Source organism: Carassius carassius, chromosome 3 (genome assembly GCF_963082965.1).
Source record: "Carassius carassius chromosome 3, fCarCar2.1, whole genome shotgun sequence".
Classification (NCBI taxonomy): domain Eukaryota; kingdom Metazoa; phylum Chordata; class Actinopteri; order Cypriniformes; family Cyprinidae; genus Carassius; species Carassius carassius.
Window position 1 is genome coordinate 4,505,158 of NC_081757.1, and position 13,135 is coordinate 4,518,292.

The 13,135-nt window shown below is 35.6% G+C and overlaps 1 protein-coding gene across 3 annotated transcripts; it reads right to left on the minus strand.

Annotated features, from left to right (window-relative positions):
* Nucleotides 1-762: 762 nt before the first annotated feature.
* LOC132116774 (circularly permutated Ras protein 1-like) lies at nt 763-11,716 on the minus strand. Of its 3 annotated transcripts, none has more exons than XM_059525643.1 (20): nt 11,450-11,716; nt 10,718-10,801; nt 10,210-10,299; nt 8,532-8,624; nt 8,359-8,445; nt 8,184-8,281; nt 7,896-8,096; nt 7,756-7,806; nt 7,572-7,661; nt 6,288-6,439; nt 5,447-5,528; nt 5,092-5,216; nt 4,490-4,574; nt 3,350-3,456; nt 3,115-3,224; nt 2,897-3,008; nt 2,540-2,680; nt 2,363-2,456; nt 1,359-1,409; nt 763-1,162 (listed from the first exon to the last, which is right to left on the minus strand). In XM_059525643.1, the coding sequence occupies exons 2-20, from the start codon at nt 10,797-10,799 to the stop codon at nt 1,067-1,069; spliced, it is 1,947 nt and encodes a 648-aa protein (XP_059381626.1). In that variant the 5' UTR covers nt 10,800-10,801; nt 11,450-11,716; the 3' UTR covers nt 763-1,066. The 3 variants fall into 3 exon arrangements, with proteins under 3 accessions (XP_059381626.1, XP_059381630.1, XP_059381632.1); XM_059525647.1 differs by lacking the exon at nt 11,450-11,716 and adding an exon at nt 10,905-11,214; XM_059525649.1 differs by lacking the exons at nt 8,532-8,624; nt 10,210-10,299; nt 10,718-10,801; nt 11,450-11,716 and having other exon boundaries at nt 8,184-8,267; nt 8,359-8,443.
* Between the last annotated feature and the right edge of the window lie 1,419 nt (nt 11,717-13,135).

Consider the following 13,135-nt stretch of genomic DNA (forward strand, 5'->3'; position numbering starts at 1 on the left):
TTTCCTGCATGTCATGTGCGGGGCTCCGTGTGAATTAAATGTTTATATGATGAAAATGAGACCGGTTGGATAAAAGTTGGAAAAATCGGTATCACTTCAGTATGGCACTACTAGTTGCTTATTGGTGGAATTCTGTGAAATGAACTAGACTATTGTAAATCGTGTTAAATTGAGATGAAAGTGCAACATGCTTATTGGCAGATGAAATAAATTTGTAAATGAATGAATAAATAAATAACACAAGGAGATTTTACAGAGATCTGGACCTGATCATGACTGAATTAAAGGTCTTTTGTGGTCAGTTTGTGGGGGGAACTAGAGGTCATATGTGCAAAACAAAGCCTCATTATGGAAAAACCTGACGTAGTGTTAAATCTGTAGAAAAGCAGATGTTTTTCTTCAGGGAGAACCAGATGGTGACACAGGTTTCCTAGGTACATACCGTCTGCAGAGAGACAGATAGAATCGCCTCATTTCAAAAGTGGTATTTCAAGAGTCAAATGCTACATCTGCCATTAACATAAGGGGAAAGACAGAGAGAGAGAGAGAGAGAGAGAGAGAGAGATAAGAAAGAACAGAGTGCAAATGATCAGGGTATTTTTGTCACGTACATCACTAAAGTTGGTTCTGTTGACACACTTTTACCAGTCGTTATCCTTTAAATCAGCATACAATATAAAATTATTTGAAGATTTTAATGTTTTGTAAGTAGAAAGAGTAAGAGGAATCAGTCTGTGATTTCTATAAAACATGTTTATTTTATTGAGTCCCTAGTATCTAAGCTGGTAATCTGACATACATTTACTAATTACAAGATACTCACATAAAAATTGCACAGACCAGCCAAACTGAAATGCACAGACCAGCCAAAGTCAAATACAGCAGTGATGGCATGACGAGAAACTCACCAGCTGGATACAAGGTTATCAACTCATAGTTTGCATATATTTTATATTGCATATATTCTAAGCAGTATTCATTGTCCATAGTTTGAGACTGAAATAGCAGCCTATATGACTGGTTTCACATTTAAATGACCGCTCATGAGTCTTGGTGACATCTGAGTTCAGTGCTCCAGCGTGGCAACTCTCTGTCCCTTTCCGCTCACGCTCTTCGCTCTCTTCATTTGGTAGACCACATTGGCCGCCGCATCTGAGAGACTCTGGAGGAGAAAATATTTGATTTGATGATCCATGATATTTAAGCATCCTTTCTTATTCTTTTTATGTATAACATGTTTTTCAACATCCTAACAAGTTTGTGTGTACATCCAAGTATAAATTAGATTTTAAATCCCATATTTGATGTTTCATATATACATACATACATATATATAGCGTGGAAGATCTTTAACTCACCGCAGTGGAAGGTGTTCGGGATGCTGGTATGGTGTCAGTTTCTGTTTTGTTCTGTTTAGAGTAAAAGTGTGTCATGCTTTTAGCACAAGGACTTTATCATTTAGTCACAATGATTCATCTATAATGCTTATATGGCTTGGGGCACTTTTGTAGCTTAGCAGATTTCAAAGTGTATCTATCCAGACTGTGGTATGCTGAATTAAGTAAACAATGACAATGCTTGATAAATGCTCTGCTAATTTATTTTGAAATAGTTTACATAGTTTATTCATGTAATAAAAACACTTATTCATGAAAATGCTTGAATAGCACGACCTACTGATTAGTTAAATATTCCATAATGTTTTAATGACATAATAAAATTAATTATTATTTTGGAACAATAAAGATTTTTAAAGATAAAAAAGGCTGCATTTATTTAATCAAAATACAGTAAAGCAGTAATATTGTTAAATATTATTGTAATTTATTTCTGTAATGGAAAAGCCAAATTTTCAACAGCCATTAAAGGTATAGTTCTCCCTGACCACTGAAGCTAAAAATCCTCGTTTGTGTTCTACTGAAAAAACAAATTCACCTACATCTTGGATGCCCTGGGGGTAAGGAGATAAACATCAAATTTTAATTTTGGGGTGATATCCCTTTAATCCAGTCTACAGTGTCATGTGATCCTTATAAAGATATGTAGAGGTGACAGTATCGACATCTATAATGTTACAAAAAACACAATATCAAATAAATGCTGTTAATTTTAACATTTCTTCCTTTCCATTCATGAAAGAATCCTGAAAAATGTATCCCAGTCCACAAAAATATTAAGCGGCACAGGTATTCTCAACACTGATAATAATAAGAAATGCTTTGAGCAGCATATCAGAATGATCTCTGAAGGATCATGTGACACTGAAGATTGGCGTAATGATGGTGGAAATTCATAAACTTCTAAAATAAAATGAAATCATTTAGTTCTACTATTATTTGGGAGGTTGAGGGTGTATTCACACCTGGTTGACCGTGGTGAGGTCTTCACAGATCATACTCATGGTGCTGATCCAGTTCCCATAGATACTCTCTTCTTTAGGGCTCGGCTTCTGTTGACTGTGAGATAAACATTAAGAGAGATATATTTTATACATACACATATGATGTAGAAAAGAGCTATCTGGAGAGGTTTGCCGTACCTGATGTCTTTCAGAAGGTCCTGCTGAGCTGTTAGCTGTCTCTGTGCTTCATGTACTCGGCCCTCCATAGTCAGCCTGGCACACAGCTGGGCACAGTGAACGCCCAACACAGACATATTTAAACTGCCTGCCCACACCCAACTACACACACAGGACAAGACACAGAGATGGAGAAAGGAAGGTTGAGATATATATATATATCTCTTACTTACTATGTCTTACTATGTCTACTGCAATTACATTTTTGCAGATATTTTACATGTGAAACAGCTGATGATAAATCCCTTAGTAGTTTATGTCAAAACTTTAATGAGACGAGGTGTTTGCTGTTATTGTGTAGTATTTGTAGTTGTTTGCCTGCTGGTGGTGACACGTTTCTGTTGAGTGATGACTCTTGTCACTTTCTGCAAATCTCGAGTCTTGAAACTCAGCTGCAGCTGAAAAGGGACCCGGTCCCGTTGCTGGAAACCTAAAAAAACACACATTTTAAAAAAAAAATCTACATTTCGTGTTCCATACGAAAATGCAGTCATTATTATTTTTTGATTGCACTGTATATTGTATTTTGTGCTTACTTTCAACTTTTTCTGGTCTGACTGCAAACTGGAAGGTGATCTCAACACCATCAGTTACATTGCCAATCTCTCGTACTAACCTATGATAATCCTCCTCATAGGGGAAGTATCTGAGTCAATCAGAGAAGACGGAGAAAAACAGAGACAGATGCTATGCAATGAGTGTATAGTGCATATTTGTATTTGCATGTTTTTATGTGTGTTTGTGTGAGTGAAGGTAGTAATGGATACTTACATGCCATCCGGTGCCAGCAGTGTTGCCATAACACTAGTTGCCAGGACACTGTCAGCTATAGCGCTCTGAATCTCGGTGGCAACTGTACCAATATTTACAATATTTATCTGAAAAGTGGATGAAAAAACATAATATGTTTTTAACATTTAAGATCTTGGCTTATATGTAATATTGCAGTTCAAAACTTGGGGGTCGGTAAGATTTTTGTGTTATTGAAAGAAGTCTTTTCTGCTCATCAAAGCTGCATTTCTTTTTATCAAAAATATAACAAGACAATAATATAGTGAAATATTATTACAATTTAAAATAACTGTGTTCTATTGTTATATATTTAAAAAGTAATTTATTCCTGTGATGCAAAGCTGAATTTTCAGCATCATTACTCCAGTCTTCAGTGTCACGTGATCCTTCAGAAATCATTTTAATATGCTGATTGCTCAATATATATTTCTCACTATTATCAGTTGTGCTGTTTAATGATATTGTGGAAACTTTGATACAAACAGAATTAAAATCTTTTGTATGATTACAAATAAAAGTATCAATTAAAAAATGCTTATTATTCAAACTAGGTGCAAACTAAGAAGCTAATGGTGCACATTACAGAGATGGATGACAATAAAACGATTGATGTCTTGCAAACGTATGCACCAGTTTCCCATTATCATTGTTTCAAAGCCAAAACTCCTTTTCACATTCAAATGCAGCTATAGGGGAAATACTGAACACAAATAGTCCTTCCTTGTATGTGTGGGTGTAACTTGTGATAAGCATCAGTTTCTCTGAAATAGGCTTCATGCTACATGTCTTAAACCCATTAATACAGATTAAGCTTCTAAGATGTGCTTGAAGTCTGTGATATAACATGAGTGGTGACAGACAGTTGCTGTGTGCAGAAAATGTCAAGCGAAGGGGTCATGCTGAAAATGTGAGCATTTTTCACATAGTTTACAATGAGCTACAAGTGTGTGAGCCGTAACCACATTAGGGAAAGTCAACACCCTCAGGAGAAATGGATTGTTGCAGCAATCCTCATGTACCTCTAGGTTTCTCTCTTTACCATCTTATCTGATAATTGCAACATGACCCAGACTGCTAAGCAAAAAGGTGGAGAGCAGATGAGCAGCAGCAGTAACTCACTCTGCCTCCTGTGTGATCAGCCAACCTCCCAACCTCTGCCAAACGACAGTCCTCTCCTTCAAAGGTCATCACTGACACTATCACACTGTAAATAACCACAGCAACAGAAATCTATGGCTTAATGACCACAACTAATACAAATAACACTGGACACGTCATGATTTCTTTAGGTACACTGGCCTACATTCATTGTTGTTCGCTAAAACCAGTGTTGGACAAGCTACTATAAAAAAAGCAATCAATTATTAGCTTGTAATTTAGCATCTTTACCAGTGTAGGTTACTAACTACTTGCTAAAAATACTGCATTCATTCCTAAATCTAAAATCAGCCTCGACCAGTTTGAAAATATGAGGATAGAAATGGAATGGCTCATTTAATTCTTTCACATAATATATATATATATATATATATATATATATATATATATATATATATATATATATATATATATATATATATATATATATATATATATATATATATATATATAATTTATATAATAAATTACAGTGATTAATTACTTAATAATGCATCACACCCCACATGGGGAGAAACTAGCATAATATTTAGAAAAAGATTTGTGTTTTGCAGCCGGCTCACCCTTTTTCAGCAGCATAATGGGCTAACTGATTGTAAAAATAAGGTGAGGGGGCAGGGCAATATGAAGACTCTTGATCTAGTTGGCCTAGGCCTATGTTGGCCTGCCCATCTGTGCAAATTATTACCTGAAAAAATAAAATATGAAAAATTACACAAATATATACACATAATGTATAGCATCAATATTAATTAGTAGCTAAAGCAAATAATTGCATAAATATGTAATATAATATCTGACAAGTGTCCTCTTCTAGACTATGGCTTAACACAGTGAGTATTGGTTTTATCATTGCAGCACATATTTTATCATAACAAAACAGGTACATTTGTCAGAACACATAATTATGTCACATACTTTTGACCCTGTGAACTGAGATGCCATGGCAACAGAGATGAGGGCAGCGGGTCCCAGTGCTGTGGCTCCATGCTCTCTGAGTCTGAGAAGAAGAAACCGTAAGTTATCACACATTGAGACAGAATACTGACTTAACACTAAAATGTATTACTTTTCTTTCTCTCTTTATTCTATATCAGTGGTGGCATATATATATATTTACATATTATATAGATAGATAGATATATAGATAGATAGATAGATAGATAGATAGATAGATAGATAGATAGATAGATAGATAGATAGATAGATAGATAATCCAATCTAAGATTAATGACATACTTTTCATTTTTCGGTGAACTAACCCTTTAAGTGTCTTGCTCGGGGACACATTGGTGTCGCACAGTGGATTCGAACCCAGGTCTCTCAAACCAAAGGCATGTGTCTTATCCACTGGTTTTGTGCTCCAGGATCATATAAGGTTTTCAACATGGTTGTACATGGTTTCAAATAATGATGTGAAGCACTATAGCTGCTTACAGCCTATGATATTTATATTTATGCTGCCTTCAACTGGACATAAAAAGCCTCCCTAGACATATTTGTGGGTTTTGAGTTCATTGTTTTTTTTTTAGTATAGTCTTGGTTTTTAACAGGATATAGTGGTTTCTTAAAGCTGTATCTTTAGACAACAATTCAGACAGTTTATCAACTGACAGAAGCACAAAACACAAAATCACACAACCTAGCAGAAAAAAGCTCAGTGGTAAACCTACAAAATACTGCCTACGCAAACAGAAAAAAAGATGACGTGACCTTTGATAGATATACATACAATAAAAGCCTGAGAACGGTCACTCACTCTTTGATTTTCTGGGTGAGAGGTTGAATAGTCTCTGCAATGCAGTGAGGGGTGCTGTAGTTGTCACCCTCCTTCTTCAGATAATCATAGTCCATCAGTGCCCAGTCTCTCAGAGTGAGAGGAACCTTCGTGCCATCACCATATACTGTCACCTAAAAACCACAAACACAACTATTCATGTCTTTCTGAACTGTAAAGGGACGGTAAAATAAAGCACCATGGGAGCTATGCTGCTATTCTTTACCACTGTAGTCTAGTTCCCTGAAATGGCTTTTCATTTGCTAAACTTAGTAGTTTCACATGCTCCTTTAGTTCCTTCACAGTGAATTTTGGTTTCCACATACCAGAAGCCACATGCTTTTCAAAACCAAAACAAGAATGGGAAATGCTCAGTCATCACGTTTTATAGGTCTGTTGAATTTTGGCTTCACAAGTATGTAGCTCTTTCTCATTTATGTGATTATTGTATGAATTACAGGGAACATTCAGTCTGGTTCTGTGTCGCCAAAATCTATCAGCATAAACTCTGGACCACAGAGATGCTTATTCTGACAAAGAATAACCCACTTGGACAAGAAGCGATCATCTGACTGGCATGTATAATGACCAACCACAGTTTATAGTGCTGTTTAGCCACTAACCTATCCAAAATATATGGTATTATACCAGGTGTCTTCAAACTTTTTGAAGCTACCGTGCATATAATATAAAATCAGCTTTATATTTTCATGTTTAAAAACATTTACAAAAAGTGAGAGAAATCATGTTAAGACAACATGTTAGAAGTTAGAAATAAATCAATTGCACATAAGGCAAAGCAAATATTCAAATTATTTGTATTAAGTTTATCTTTTTTTTTTCTACCTAACATTGGAAAAATATTGTGCAGAATAAACATGAGAGAATTTGTTTTTTAAAATAATTTCTAATGGGAATGTATAGTGCTGTTCACAATAAACATGTTTCCAGTAAAATTACATCTAACAATTCCATTATATATAATAATATATACATAATATATTTTAAATAATATATAAAAAATGTCCTCTCTCTTTTTCCCCAGACCCCAGTTAAACAATGTCTTTATTAAACCACAATAATTCCATAGTGCGGCAGATTTTGCAAACAAGTATACAGAAAAAATAGAGGAAAATGTTTATTGTCTTTGTTATCAGAACTGGTAATAGAACTGGTTTGTGCACATAAAGTTCAAAAAAGCCTAAAATGTACTTGATACCATTACAGCATCTCCTATTGTTCTGCCTTTCTGGCTCACATCTTTACCTCATTGTTAAACGTCACCAGTGCCACTCTTCGGTGAGGTGAGGTTTTCTGAAGAGAGGACAGCACCATCTGAAGAGCTTCTTGGACTCCCTGCATCCAAACAATGGAAGTATAACTTCACATTTATTGTGCATGTTTATGCAAGCAAAACATTTTTTATATAAAGTCAAAAGTCACCTCTCACCTGCAGTCGAGAAATATATGTGGGTGATCGTGTGCTGTTACCGGGAGAGATCTGAGAGAAAAATATATTTAATGTGAACAAGTGAGGATGTTAAAAAAAAAACAACAGTTCTGGATGACTGTAATGAAAGTGATCGGCACCTCAGATGTGACACTCATACTTCCGGAAATGTCCACGCACAGGACAATGAGCAAGTCGTCTAGATTCTCATAATCTGTGTCCTCATCATCGTCCAAGTAAAGTATATCCCGGCCTGGAGGATTGCGCAAAGCAAACCGGCCTCCCTTCAGTGTAGTCTGGGGGTAAACGTTCTCCTTCCCACAAAACTCACAGTTCCATATCTAGAAAAAGAAGGAAAAGAAACACTTTGAACAAAAGTTGGTGTCATATGGTGTCACAGTGGCTTTGCACCTGCGGATGTAACTTACTATTGTTTTCTGGTGTGTCTCTGAGCTGCTTGCTGAGGACATGATGGCATTGCATTTCCCACAACGCACTGGTTTCTGGCTGCTCTGTATAGCAGATGCTAAGGAGATAGTAAGTGAGCCGAACAGATGTAACATTTAGGAAGTTTATGTTTTCAGAAATGACTGTTTAACACACCTTTACCAATATCCACGAGGCTTCCCACTTTTAGCGACACTACATTTACATTAGCTTTAAGTCGAGTCTCTCCATTATTCTCCAGACCTGAGAAAGAGGTTGATGGAAAATAATACATGACGGTTGGAACACAGAGTTTGTTGTGTGATTCAGAAGCGTGAATGTCTTCTCACCTCTCGGTGGTATTGGTGGTGGGAGTGCGCTGCAGACAGTTTCTCTTCTTTGTATGGTACGGGGCGGTACAGGTGGTGGAGCCATCGATGGAGCTGTACAAATTAAATAAATCAAATGAAATAAAGGATAAAAAATAGTAAAATCTTATACAAATACGATTTTCTCAAAAGTTTGACGTCTTTTTAAAAAGAAAAGTAACACTTTCATTCAGCGAAGATGCATTCAATTAAGATTTCTGTTCCAAATAAGTACTGTTTTTAACGTTGATGACTGGGGTAAATGCTGTTGAAAATTCAGCTTCGCATCACAGGAAAAATTTTAAAATACACTAAAATAGAAAACTTAAACTTACTTTAATTTACTTTAAATTTCACAATATTGCAATGTTTATTATATTCAACTATATAAATAACAAATAAATGCAACCTTGGTGAGCATAAGAGGCTTCCATATTTAAAGATGTAGAGTTATACAGAGTTTGGACAAAATAACGTAAACACCTAAGCAATTTTTCTTTATTGATGCAATTTACCATTTGCCTTTAATACAGCTTCCAGCTTTCTTTGACTAAATACATAAAACTTTGTTATAGTTTCCATTAGAATGTCATCTGTCATCTGCCAGTTGTTTTACAGATGTTGAAGGAGGAAATCAGCTTCGCACGCTTCACTTTAAAACTGTCCACAGCGGTTTCATAGCATTCAGATCAGTTGACTTGTCTGGCAAGGGCAGATGTTTTTATCTTCCAGGTATTATGGTCATGACACCATCTTTTTTTTTTGCATTTTAGCATTGATGTCTGTGATTTAGCAGAAGTTTTAGCAGTTGCAGCTCTTTCATTAATGTTGGCTTTGTGAAGTTCTCTGTGGTCAGCTTTTGTAGATCCAGGATCTTCATGGTCTAATGCTGCCTATGATAGTCGTTCTGTGTTGTTTGGACATCCTTATCGTTCCCTTTCAGTTTTCGTCAGCTATTCTTTTTCACCGATGAAGTCTTGCTATGTTTTATGTATGCAGTCATAATCAAAAAGAATGCTGTTCTTAAAACACCAAACATATGAGTTTAATGTTACAGACACTCCTGCTAAAGGGGCTTTCATGATTCGTCGTTGGTAGAAGTCTGTCAAGTCACACATTTCACAAACCACTGGTACTAACCACGGCTGAACACAACTTGTTCCACATTAATATACAAACCAGAGAGCAGAAATAATGAAAAGATGAACAAAAATAAATCACAACTTTTCTTATTTGTCTGCAGCCTACATACACCTTTTCTGAATAATAATGGGCATTTGTGTCATTTTATCTAACTCTGGGTATAAACCACACATCATGTGCACCTATGAAGTTTCTCTGTCATCAACTTTTCACACCCACAAAAAGGATGTGATCTTATTTTTTCCAACCAGCATTTTCTTTTCAAGAGAACTTGCATGTCTTTTGAAGCAAGAGAGTTGTTCCACTCAACATTTAAAGTCAACCAAACAAAGCTTCAATCAAACAAATGAGTCAATTCTGCCGTTCTTTATCAGAACTAGTAACAAAACAATTGCCACAAAGACAGCATTAAAGATATAACTATTTCTCACATGTACAGAGAAAATGCAATCCACTTATTTGGAACAATGTTCATAAAGCAACACTAAGGTAAAAAAACTAAGTGTCATTTAGTCACCTGGTGTCTGAACAAAGGTGACGCGGTTGTCGTAAGGATGATCGGAGACAGACTGAGCTCTGGACAGACAGGGAAGAGTGGAGGCAGAACCTACAAAACATGAGAGATAGATGGAGTTACACACTGACTATATGTGCCAAATAATATAAAAATACCCCAAAACACAACATGGGGAAAGTTGTCACAACCTTGCCTATTAGAGGCTATTTAATGTTATTTAAGTGAGATTTCAACAGTAAAAAGATTATGAAGTACAAAACTATTAACAAAACAGCTAAATATAAAAAAAACGGTCCAACCTAGCAATGCACTGACAATCTGACATAGCTAGGGAAACCAGGCATTTGTAAATGAACCGTTGTCTCAAAACGTTGTTGTTGAGTTTTCCCTTAATACATATTACTCTTCATTCACTAATTCTGTCTCTTTACCTGTCTCGTCAGTATCATCTGTGCTGTATTATTAAATGCTAATAACCAACAATTCTCCTTTACAGCATACAACTGACCTTGATTTGAGACTTTGGCTTCATCTTCTGTTAAGCTCTCGGACCTCCAGTTACACACAACATGACTGCAAGCAAACTCCATCTCTGTGGGTGATAAACAAAGAGAGAAAGTCTTGGTAAAAATAGTCAGACATTATACTTCCATACCATCAAGTTCTGTTCTTTACAGTCACATTAAAATAGAAACCTGTAACGCCCAGGCTCTTTAAAAATAACTTCAGCACGTATCTCTTCACATTTTCCTGGTTGAGTTGTGTACACTGAAAACGACAGATAATGCTTTGTTTTTCGGTGCAGTTTTGCCTTTCATTTCCTGCTGAAATGGTTAACCTTTACTTTGATCTCTGTAGCTGGAAGCAGTTACACGTGTGGTAAACACTGTGGCCGTTTGATTTCCTTCTAAAATGATCTTAATCCAGAAAATGATGTGATTAATCATTAAAACAATGCTAGGATATGTCTTTGCCATCATCAATCACTGCAGTTTTATATTTTCTTCTCTGTCCTTTCCTTTCCTTTTCTATTAAACAGCAAAAACCAAGAGCCAACACACTATAGTGTTATAATTTTTATAAGATGTATAAATAATACAATGTTAGTATGGTAGTATTCATTGAAACTACAAGCAAGATGAGTGAGGGGTTGACTTCACTGATACAAGATACATGCTAATATACATTATATTAGAAACATTATCTCTGATGAACTCTACAATGTTTGAGATGTACCTACCTGGTGATGGTCGTTCAAAATAAAGCGTCTGTCATTCAGTCTGCATAGAAAGCCAGCAACATTAGAGTCTTGCTCTTCACCCACCTTCTGTGCATGTTTGACTGTGTGCGCGGAGACACAGGAAGTCAGGAAACTGTGGGTGCACGACTAGAAGAAAAAAAAGGTAAAGAATAAGAGCGAGAGAGAAACGAAACAAGATGTCCAGCTTGATTGTGTGCCTCAGTGTAGATATAAATAAACTCGTTTTTGTTATTCCTTTTATGCTTTCATCTAACACGGACTTTGATTCATATGCCAGGCTTACATTTACACAGAAATATAATTCAGTCATTTAATCATTAGCAGCAGGGCAAGGCTTTCACACTGGGTGTAATATAAATACTCATACTTACGTCATTCCGATAAATATTCCCCTAGGCTCAAAACGGGATTGTCAAGTTTCTTCTGTAGACATGTATAAACATGCTGGTTGGAGTATAGTGAGAATTGAATCTTTAACGTGCAGGACACACATAAAATATATGCATTCTCATTATGTTCATTTTGACATTATTTACTAAAATAAATATTTTTTAGAAATGAGAAAGGGTGTTTGTCCATACAGTGGAAGTCAATGGTAACAAAAACTAACATGAGAGAGTAAGTCATACAGGTATAGAATGACATGAGGGCAAGTTATGATGATGGATTTTGAATTTCTGAGGGAACCATCCCTTTAACATCGGATTATACAAAATGATGTCAACACAGGTGAAAATGTTTTATTTATTTATTTTATTAACAGTTTTTTACAACTTATGTGCATTTAAAATTAGATGTTAAAGCATGTTTACTAGTGTTCAACCTTGTGCGGCCTTTGGTCATTTCTGACCAGAGAATTTTACATTTTGAATATTAAAATATCAAAGCTTCACCAGAATGGTACGGAACTTGGTGACTTTTATGGCACTTGGTTTGTGAACACAAAATAAATTGAGGGCATGATTCGAAAAAGCTAAGTGATCGTAAAAAAAAAGAGTCACACTCATGGTCTTCTGTCAAAAATGGATCATAGAAAAAGAATGGGAAATGGGAACAAAAAACAATAGACAATACAGAAAATGTTTATGCATACAATCTATAAATCCCCCACAATGCAGAAAAAAAGCACAGCAATGAAGGGGTGAAACTCGAAAACATCTAGAGTGCAAAATCAAAACACCAGCTCACACACACGTAGACACACACTTGTACACACTATTATGAAATGGTGTGACTGTAACACTGCAACTATGTAAAATAAAAGGAATAATTCAACTACAATGCAGTAAAAAAGTGGAGAGCAAGGAAGGGGTCAAACTTTTAAACATCAAGAGTGTAAAAAGGATACATCCACTCACACACATTTACTTACACACATTCAAAGTCACACAAATACAGAATTACACACACAGTCAAATGAATCGGTATGGCTATAACCATAAAGCCCAAATGAGTCAGAAGAGTGAAATAAGAGGTTAAAATCAGCTCAGATGAAGGATTCAACTCTGATAAAGCATTCCTGTTAATTTGTAATATTTTTATAGAATTTTAATATTTTGTGTAACAATATGGTTTCTGTGTTCAGGTTTAAATGTATTAATAATAATGCAAAAAAAGAAAAAAAAACTACACATCAAATCAACATTTAAAACAACAAAAAATATG

Coding starts and splice junctions, on each gene's coding strand:
- LOC132116774 (XM_059525643.1), bottom strand. CDS start 10,799: ATGGAGTTTGCTTGCAGTCATGTTGTGTGTAACTGGAGGTCCGAGAGC. Junction 7,807..7,895: donor GTATGAGTGTCACATCTGAG/GTGCCGATCACT, acceptor TTTTTCTCTCAG/ATCTCTCCCGGTAACAGCAC. Junction 3,009..3,114: donor CAGACCAGAAAAAGTTGAAA/GTAAGCACAAAA, acceptor GTGTTTTTTTAG/GTTTCCAGCAACGGGACCGG.